The sequence below is a fragment of the Sabethes cyaneus genome, chromosome 1, assembly GCF_943734655.1.
Source record: "Sabethes cyaneus chromosome 1, idSabCyanKW18_F2, whole genome shotgun sequence".
NCBI classification, from domain to species: Eukaryota; Metazoa; Arthropoda; class Insecta; order Diptera; family Culicidae; genus Sabethes; species Sabethes cyaneus.
This window is the reverse complement of record NC_071353.1, coordinates 125393363-125402943: the sequence shown is the minus strand read 5'-3', so window position 1 is coordinate 125402943 and position 9581 is coordinate 125393363. Positions and strand designations below refer to the sequence as shown.

Sequence of the window (9581 nt, the reverse complement as noted above, 5' to 3'; positions counted from 1 at the left end):
CTGTTAATTATCGTAGCGATGTAGACAATTTGAGCAGTACGTACGCTGGCATCTTACATACCATCAAAAACAATAAGCAATCGAAAAGAGCACAGCAAAGTCTACCGTCTCCTATACAACTCTCATGAGTGTCTATCATATAGTCCACAACCTTAATAGCCCTGTTTCAGCTCACCGCAGTTGATCGATTTTTGCGCACCATTTTTTAAAAACGATTCAGTTGTGCACTATGGTCAAAAGGTTTAGGTGTGCACATTATTTTGTCACCAAACCAATGCAATTGGAGCTGTTTAAATTCGAACTTCCTTCCGTTGGCAATCAACGATTAGACAAGAAAACGTAACCGTATAGTGAGTAGAAGTCAAAAAATATATTTTTATGTTCAATGTGTTAAAGTTATATCCTGTTATTATAATAAATAAACTATTGCAGTTACCTTCGAAAAAGGCCGAAACGTCAGGCAGTATAAAAAAGCCGTTTTCAATATAAAACTGACTGGAAAGCCGAAAATCCGCAACACAATATATGTACTTCAGTCGATCTTAACAGCATTTACCCTATATATTTTGTTCGAAAATGTGGAGACATTTTTTCTACAAATCGGCTGATGACATCCCTATTTTGTCAAAATTGACAGATATGTCAAGTAGCATTTTTGTGTCGGAAAAATCTTTCTTTTTTGTTTATTCCCAACTCGTGGTGCTGAAATCGCTCTATGCACTTGCATATTAGAGCATTTTTCTACATGTGAAGTGCACATTTTTGCAACTAAAAATGGAATACATAAGCCAAAATGATGGACCATCAACGTCCGCCGGAGCTCAGCATAAAAACAAAATGTAAGTTGCTATATTTTAGTAATCTTCTGTATGTCTAACCTCTAATAACGTTTGATCGTAGCCTCTGTTGCGAGTGCGGTGTTCCGGTAGAACCAAATCCGTCGAATATGTGCGTTGCTTGCTTACGTACTCACGTAGACATTACGGCCAACATTCCCAAACAGGCGGTCGTGTTTTTCTGTCGCAACTGCGAACGGTATCTCAATCCCCCGAGTGAGTGGGTTCAGTGCAGTTTGGAATCGAAGGAACTGCTGTCTGTATGCCTGAAACGGTTGAAGGGACTGAAGGAGGTCAAACTTGTCGATGCCGGATTTATCTGGACGGAGCCACATTCAAAGCGCATCAAAGTGAAGTTGACCGTTCACGGTGAAGTTATGGATGGCGTTGTGCTGCAGCAGGTTTTTGTTGTCGAGTTTACGGTGAACAACCAGATGTGCGATGACTGTCATCGTACTGAGGCAAAGGATTTTTGGCGCTGTCTGGTGCAGGTAATGAGTAATCACACTTGTGGTTAAGACTCTTTACTTTACAAGACTTTAAATATATGATCATGCGATATTGGTTTTAGGTCCGTCAAAAATCCATCAACAAGAAAACGCTCTTCTATCTGGAACAGATGATTTTAAAACACAAAGCCCATGAAAACACGTTGGGAATAAAGCCGTCGCCATCGGGAGGACTTGACTTTTACTATGCCACCGATGCACATGCTCGTAAAATGGTCGATTTTCTGCAGGCCGTCCTACCGGTTAAGGTCACCAATTCGAAAAAGCTTATTTCGCACGACATTCACAGCAACTCTTACAACTACAAGTATTCGTACGCTGTAGACGTAGTGCCGGTTTCCAAAGGAAGTCTTGTTTGTTTAAACAAAAAGCTCCAACAGCACCTTGCACACATTTCCCCGATTTGTCTAGTGACTAAAGTAGCGAACGCAATACATTTGATCGATCCACTAACCGCACAGATGGCCGAAGTTCAGAACATGGCATTTTGGAAAAATCCTTTTGAAGCCATTTGCAATCCCAAACAGATGATCGAGTTCGTTGTAATGGACGTGGAAATAACGCGAGATCAGGAAAAGCGCAATTTTCCCGGTCAGGGTCCGATTTCGGTGCGTCATATTTTGGCCGATCTGTGGGTGGTGAAAGCTTCCGAGTTGGGCATTAATGAAAATACGATACACACCAGGTCTCATTTGGGTCATCTGCTGAAGCCGGGCGATTCCGTTTTGGGGTACGACTTGCGTGACGCTAATGTAAACAATGGCGAGTTTGAGAAGCTCAAACAGGACTCCATTCCGGATGTGTTGCTCATCAAAAAGTTCTACGATAGAGCCGGTCGGAAACAGAACAGGAACTGGAAGTTGAAACATTTGGCCGAAGATGTGGCGTTGGATACCGACATTGAAAATGATTACAATGAATTTTTGGAGGATTTGGAGGAGGACCCGGATATGCGACAACACGTGAATATATTCAAAGATGGAAGCAAATCCATACCGGTAGATGTGAACGATATGGATGATCCATCGGTTCCACGGATTACGCTGGAAGAGATGCTGGACGATCTGGTGCTGGATGATGTCGATATGGCGGAAGCTTAATGACTTTGTAATTGTTAAATGTACCCGAGATATATGTTGGTATAACATGAAGGTGAAATATACCTATCAAATATCAATGATTGGATTCCTATAGACCTTAGTGTTTGAAGAAATGTTTTGGGACACTAAACATGGCAATAAAATTGAACTTATTATGTTGTGGAAAATATGTTAGCGACCTAAAATGAGGTTAATATAAGTTTCTTCAGCTAGGTTTAAACAATCGACTCATCAAATGTCCAGTTCATGACATTTTTCTGATATATATTAAATGTATTACCAAATAGAGTGTATTTATTACAATACGAAAGAAAAAAAAAACATAAAATACTTTTTCGTTTGGTTGCCGTGTTTAGTGTTTTTAAGAAGAGGAATATTTAATTTTTCTGTTGTTTTCAGTACATTTTACATATACATTTGATGCAGCCGCTGGGCTTCACGGATACGCGCCGGGGTGCGTGGCCTCAGTTGTTTTCCGTATCCTAAAACAGATGTGTTATGGATTAGACATACCCTTCCACTTTGCCTTGCACAATCCTATGCATAGCATACATTTACACAGTCTTCTAAACTTTAGGCGCAGAAACTATTAGGAATATTTTCCGTTCCGTTTAATTCGTGAATTAAGATACACTTACCGTTGGATCACAATCGGCGCAATGCCAAGAGTAGCCACGCCGTTTCGGTGTCTTCTTCAATGGTGGTTCTAAACAGCCAAAATGATAGTTTTTATGACATTCATCACATCTGTAAAAGAGGAAAAAAAGTAACAAATCAGACCTGCCCAAAACGATTCCGCAGAAGACATACTGAACAATGTTGTTTGGTGTGCCCGGTGTAGCGCACACATCGCACATCACTTCCCCTCGGTCTCCGGCGGCGGCGGCAGCGGACGTGGAGGTATTACTACCGGAAATGTTCAAGCTGGCTCTGCTGGGTCTACCAACGCTGAGGCGGCGTCCGCGACCTCGGCCTGGCGCGGGCGCCGGTGGCTTGTTGCTTCCACCGGATGGCGACAACTTCGTGGCCGCAGATCCAATCGACGGCGCCGACGCAGACCCTCCGAGCGCTGGCTGAGATCTGCTGCCGGATGCAGCTGGAGATTCTAGCGTCGGAGCCGATACGGTTGCTTCTGGCGGGTCTGCTTTAGGGGGTGCCTTTTGCACCTGCTGTTTTTGTATACTGGGTGAGTTGAGAGGTGTGCTAGCCTGAAAACCGTCAACTTTGAGAATCAACTGCATGAGCTTAACTTGAATATGTACTTACAATTATCGACTCGCAACTGGTTGTTGGCCGCGGAGGTTCTATGCTATCGTTCGGAACGTAAATTATTGTGTGCGTGTTGGAACCGTCCAGAACTGATTTGATCTGAAAATTATCACAGTAAATAATTTAAAAATTATATCATCTGTGTTAAGGCTTCAAAGTTTTTTCTGCTCTATCATTCATGCTGATTCAACGTTATATTTTGAGTGAGGGGTAAACGCATATGCACACACTAAATATCAGTAATGCGTGTGGCGAGACAAACGATTTGGACTGGACAGGACACCGGGACGCACCGACCTTGGTACTATGAGTTCCCATTCTCCCTGTCGCAATCGAGCTTTTCCCGCCAGCGTTCAGCAGCCGTTCCGGCCCTGCGTGTGGGTACAGTGATAGGGGCTTTCAAAACTCCTGGCCAGGCAAGCGTACTATCGCCAATTCAGCTTCCACCGTTGATTTGTCTTCCGTTTCTAGCCCATTGTTATCTAACCGACCACTAAACAGCATGCGCGATATACAATACGACAACATCCACGTGTATTACCAAAACATTAGCGGAATGACCGCGACTACCTGCTAACATGCACTGATAGTCCGTACGATATAATTGTGAAACTTCCTCTACACAAATCTTCGGACCGAACTACGCAGCCTTTCGCTGCGATAGAAGTGTGCACAACAACCGTAAATCAACGGGTGGCGGCGTTGTAATAGCAGTTCTTCACCAATTCAAGGCCTCTGTCTAGGAACACAACAATTGGTTACCTGTCGAGCATGTTTGGGTCACCTTTAAATTATCCGATCGCTGTTCACTTCCCACCAAACTGGATAAGAGATGCCGTTCTTCATAAGGCTCACATGGATTTGGTTTCTGAGATTTCCTCGGCAGTTTTCACTTCTGACGACATGCTCATTTTAGGTGATTTCAATCTTCCCAGTATAAATTGATGTGAACGTAGCAACGGATATCTGTTCGTCGACTGCAGTTCTTCAACACGTCTATCTCGAAACTTGCCGTAAGCTACTGTTCGCAGCTTAGATAGAAGGAAAGTACATCAATACTAGTTCTATTGCTAGTCTCCTTTACAAATGAAATGTATAAAATAGTTTTAATATTTTATTGTTTATTATTAATTAAAAGTCAACAGATTTTTCTATCCTACTGACTACTTAAAAACTAACAGCAAGAGTTCTAAATCGGGTTTTCAGCGGCTGACGTCAAAGTCGAAGTAGGACACAAAACGGTTGAAGTTCCGTTGTAAGCTGGTTATAGTACCGAAAGTACTGTAATTAGTTCGCCGGTAGAGGTAGATTTTAATTCGCTTTGATAGCCCTTATATCCGCAAGCTCACATCAGTACTTCAAAAGACAATCTCCACCACCCGCCGAGTATTGCTGTTATTTTCTGCTGTGTTTCAGTAGCAGCATTGCAATGCAAACATTTTTCAATCCGCCCTTTGTACGACTTACATTAACTTTCGGTGCTCTGTCTTGTTGTTTACTAACATATAAAAATTACTTTGACGGATCGTTGAGTTTTATTGTTGTAATCAGAGATGGCACAATCATTTGACAGTACCGTCTCAGCCAAGCAGAATTTGAAAAAGTTATGTATGGGACGATTGAAGAACTAGTTATTATCTACAACTTTTCTGAATAAAGTTGGACTGTATCTTTTGTATTGACGGCGCTCAAAAGGTACAGCAAAACTTTATTCCGCATCCGCAAAATTGTAGATAATGACCAATTCTACTAACTGAGAATAAACCCAGACTAAAGTTGCTTGACATCGAATGGCATGATTCTACTGAGATTTAAACCCATGATCTGACTCGGTCTCGGAGTCTGACCCACAGACTCGGTAACCTTGTGGTAACATAAACTACTTTTTCGTTGTAAAAAAACACTGCGCAAACACCACAGCAAAGCAAACCGAATACATACCTTGATCTTGATCCTCGGTCTATTCTCATCGGTACGACCCGCCGGATCGTTATAACTACTGCTGCTGGCATCGTTCGGATTCTCGATGTCATGGTTCTTTCGCTTCCGCTTGCGCTTATGCTCTCTGGCAGTGGAACCATCCTCGGAATGATGCTCCCGATGTTTCTCTTTTTTCCGCTTGCTATGCTTGTGGGACGATTTGTGTGTCGACGAGGACGTGCCAGCTTCGGGCCAAACCGGTTCCGAACTCTCCGAACCGGGTGGTGCTTTCGTAGACAAATCCTTTATTGCCACGAGGGACTCGTTGGAACTGCTAGCGGTCGGAAGCGCGACCGTCGAATCGGTTGCATACGATAGCGTATCCTTTGAGGTAGCTGACAACGGGGACTTGGTTTCACTCGCGACTTGCGCAACTTTCGGACCTGCCGGCGAAGTGGGTAGCTTCTGCTCCTTATCTATAGTACTGGTTTTTGGACTTTGTTTTTCCTTAGTCTTGTCTTTCTTGTCCAACTTAACGGCTGCTTTTGTAAGATCTACAATAGCAGCTTCCAAGCTTGGTTCAATTTTTTCTTTTCTTTTGTCTTTTGCGTCGGGTTTTATGTTGGATTTTGCCGGATCGACTGGAGGTGCACTCGGTGGCGGTTCCTCTTTGGGCTTGCCTCCTTTTGAGGATGCCACCTTCGCTGCGGAATTATCGGAAGATGCTTCTATTTCGTCTTTAATTACCTCCTGCTTTAATAAATCTTTCGAAACATCCTTTACTGCAGGTGAAGTCAGTGGTGGCGATCCGGGTAAAACCTTCTTTTTGCGCCCTCTTTTGGCTGGTCCTTTCGGGGTAACTTCCAGCGATGTGTCACCGGTGCTCAATTTATCAGCTAAATCTGGATCGATTTTCGGAATCTCCAAACGAACTTCTTTCGTTTCAATACCATTGCTTTGAACGGCACTTCCTGCTGGAGTAGAAGGAAAGGATTCCGAACTACTATTGTTACCGGAACTTTTTTTCTGTCGTTTTGGGAATGAAATTTCCGGCGGAGATCTTTCAAACTCTGGCGATGGCATGTCGTACGGTACGATGATTCCGTCCTTGCTGTATCGTGTGCGCGATTTTCTTGGAGCTTTGGGCAATATCACATGCTCCGGACCAGAGTCGTCCGATTTGTCACACTCGGAACACTGCCAGCCGTAAAGTTTAGACTTCTTCGGGTGTCTGGTAAGGGGCGGGTTCAAACAACCAAGATGGTAGAACAAATGACATGTATCGCATTTCGCCAGCAAATGCTGATCGGAGCAGCGCTTGCATATTCCGCACTCGTTCAAAAGCTCCTCACTGTTCTGCTTGCACTGGGTGCTGAGTATACGTCCTGTGTCGCCGGGGGCGATGAGATTTTGCAGCGGAAAGCCTACTCCCATTTTTAGAGCTGCTGCCGTTGGAACAGTAATCGTTCTAGCTGGCGGAGTGGAACTGGGGGTGTTTATTACGACACTCGGGTTCTGAATTGGCGGAACCGAAGGAGGTTTACCTATTTGTTCGATCGGAATCAGTGCCTTATTTGGACAGAGAACATGAATGTCGTCGTACAGCTTTTCGATGGCGTCTTTCAGTTCGTCATTTCGATTCAATTCGTCCTGATTTAGCTTCATAGTTGAATCGTACTTTTCCCGAAGACGCTGTTGTTCTTCCAGCAATCGCTTGTTGGCAGTTACTTGATGCTGGAGATTTTTTTTAATATCCCTCAATCGAACAGTTCTGTCCAAATAGTAACCAATAAACTCTACGCTGAATGCTGGTGGAATATGCCACTTTTTACGAACATCCGCCAAAGCTGTCATTTGAGCTTCCTGAAATTCCATCGCGGCTGAATCTATACCCATGAGTTCCGCCTTCAGTAGAAGTTTTTTACAAGCTGTAGCACTGGTTGTTAACAACCGAGGCATCTTCTGGGTTGGAACCCATGGCGGATTCTTGGTTTCTTTATGCGCCACATACTTTTTCCTATGCTTGGCTAGCTTTCGCTCTATCCGTACCTGTTCCGGAGAGGGCTTTTCCAACTTACTGGCTTCTTGTTCGAGTTTCCGGTTTTGAGCTTTCAATTTTATTGCATTGTAATTTCGTTTTCTATGTTTTATGAGAGTCTTGTCTGAGTGAATTTTACAATGAGCATAAAACGGATCGGCTTGATCCGCTTCCTCCGAATGGGCTTCCGACAAAAGACCAGCATACTGAGCGCAGGTTACATGGAAGTAGGTTTTACACATGCCAGCGTCGCAGCCAATGCAAACACCTGTACGTGCGAACTTCGCATCGTCACACAAACTGCAAGTTTTGGCTCCCCACTTATTATATGGCATCTCAAATAAGGTGACCGAGGATAGTTGATCCACTTCCCCGAATGCAACTCCAGGAACGTAAAGAGCACAAACTAGATGAACCCATTTTCCGACGTCGGTTTCTTTGAAAATACCGCCTTTGTTGGGGCAAAGCTCACAATCTGGATCAAACACGCCGGCTCTACAAGCTTCGCAGAACCACGGTTCGGTTGAGCAGGAAGATATTGTGCTGCTGACACTGGTGCTTTCACTAACTCCGTAACATCCCTCATGCACCGTCACACCACATCCGTCGCACTCAACGATTTCGTTCTGATCATCGCTGCGATCTCCCAAACAGGCACAGCAAATTGCAGTTGACAGTAGTTTGAGGGTCGCTTTATCGAACGCTTTAGTTATTTTCGTAATCGGCTCGAGTTGGACAGGATTTGCAACACATGGGACATCTACTTTGGTGGCATCGCTACCCTTTGAACCAGTTCCAGTTGTTCCACTATCAGCCTCATCCTCCTCATCGTCGTCACTTTCTTCATCTTCCTCGTCTTCATCATCATCCTCATCGTCGTCGTCCTCGTCATTATCAGCATCACCTTTCACATCCCCATCCTTGCTTCCGGCAGAAAAATCGTCACTATCGTCATCATGATCTTCGATACGGAAATCAGAATCGGACGAACTTTCCCCTAAATCGAAATCCAATAGGGTCTGCGTAGTCAAATCGTTCCCTGCTTTGCGCTTCATTCTGTCCTGGGTTGATTTACCTAAAAACAACACAAACTTCAATCTTAAAAAAATAACCAGCGTGAATTTAATTTCCTCACGTTTAAAACATCCGCGAATGTCAATATTTAGAGTATACAAACCGATCTCAACACGGTGTAAGGCAGACAAAACCTAACCGCAACTTCTGGCCAGCGATAGTTGCTGTCTCACTCGTGCGGCTGCCCTTCGCGACCCAACCAGCAGCACCGGTTGTTGCTTTCTTTCTTCTGTCACGCAAACGAGTCCACCACCAGCAAGCAAGCAAAGTGCAATCAGGTCGAGCTCAACGTTTCGCAAAAATGCACTTTTTCACCGACGAAGCCTTCGTTTGCCGGTCCGTCAACTGTCGCACATACTGGACGGGACCGGAATTCAACTATTTGCGGTTTTTTCCGACGATTTAGTCGCTGTTTTACGGCAAAATATTCACTTTTTACACTCCGCAGTAAGTAGGCTGAAAGCGTTTTTCTAAAAACTTGTTCTATCCTCAGTTCCTTTGACAGCAAGGATGTGAGTGTGTGTGCGAGCGAGAGTTGAAATCACTTTAGTAGAAGCTTTCGTATTTTATGTGGTTACTATTGCCCTCTGGGATGCAAAGTTAGCAGCATTAAAGCACAGCTTTTATGCGTTTCATCCTTTTAAATCAAAGCGCGCGGAATAGTAAAAGGAGTGATTGAGCTGTTTTAACAGTGGTGCCATATAAAGCGATAAATCGAAGCACAATTCAAGGATGAAGGATAATTAAATATTTATTATATTTATGCAATTATTGAGAATATTGATGGGTTGTGGAGAGGTTGAAGATGCGCCTAATCTGCTTGTAACACTATTAT

The 9581-nt window shown here is 43.8% G+C and overlaps 2 protein-coding genes across 3 annotated transcripts; one reads left to right on the top strand and one right to left on the bottom strand.

The window, feature by feature from the left end:
- Nucleotides 1–681: 681 nt before the first annotated feature.
- Nucleotides 682–2664, top strand: LOC128738254 (60S ribosomal export protein NMD3). Its single transcript, XM_053833260.1, has 3 exons — nt 682–839; nt 901–1327; nt 1408–2664. Exons 1-3 carry the CDS (start codon nt 775–777, stop codon nt 2443–2445), a joined length of 1530 nt encoding a protein of 509 aa, XP_053689235.1. The 5' UTR covers nt 682–774; the 3' UTR covers nt 2446–2664.
- Nucleotides 2665–2739: 75 nt separating this feature from the next.
- On the bottom strand, nt 2740–9204 carry LOC128738223 (PHD finger protein 14). 2 transcript variants are annotated; one of them, XM_053833209.1, is made up of 6 exons: nt 8808–9204; nt 5656–8747; nt 3712–3813; nt 3256–3653; nt 3084–3192; nt 2740–2927 (listed from the first exon to the last, which is right to left on the bottom strand). In XM_053833209.1, exons 2-6 carry the CDS (start codon nt 8725–8727, stop codon nt 2910–2912), a joined length of 3699 nt encoding a protein of 1232 aa, XP_053689184.1. In that variant the 5' UTR covers nt 8728–8747; nt 8808–9204; the 3' UTR covers nt 2740–2909. The 2 variants fall into 2 exon arrangements, with proteins under 2 accessions (XP_053689184.1, XP_053689193.1); XM_053833218.1 differs by having other exon boundaries at nt 8850–9204.
- Between the last annotated feature and the right edge of the window lie 377 nt (nt 9205–9581).

Excerpts from the sequence above, each read along its gene's own strand:
- LOC128738254 (XM_053833260.1), top strand. The coding sequence starts at position 775 with ATGGAATACATAAGCCAAAATGATGGACCATCAACGTCCGCCGGAGCT. Across the intron at positions 840-900 it reads GCTCAGCATAAAAACAAAAT|CCTCTGTTGCGAGTGCGGTG; the intron begins GTAAGTTGCTAT and ends GTTTGATCGTAG. Across the intron at positions 1,328-1,407 it reads TTTGGCGCTGTCTGGTGCAG|GTCCGTCAAAAATCCATCAA; the intron begins GTAATGAGTAAT and ends TATTGGTTTTAG.
- LOC128738223 (XM_053833209.1), bottom strand. The coding sequence starts at position 8,727 with ATGAAGCGCAAAGCAGGGAACGATTTGACTACGCAGACCCTATTGGAT. Across the intron at positions 3,654-3,711 it reads CCAGTTGCGAGTCGATAATT|GCTAGCACACCTCTCAACTC; the intron begins GTAAGTACATAT and ends GACGGTTTTCAG. Across the intron at positions 3,193-3,255 it reads ACACCAAACAACATTGTTCA|ATGTGATGAATGTCATAAAA; the intron begins GTATGTCTTCTG and ends CCTCTTTTACAG.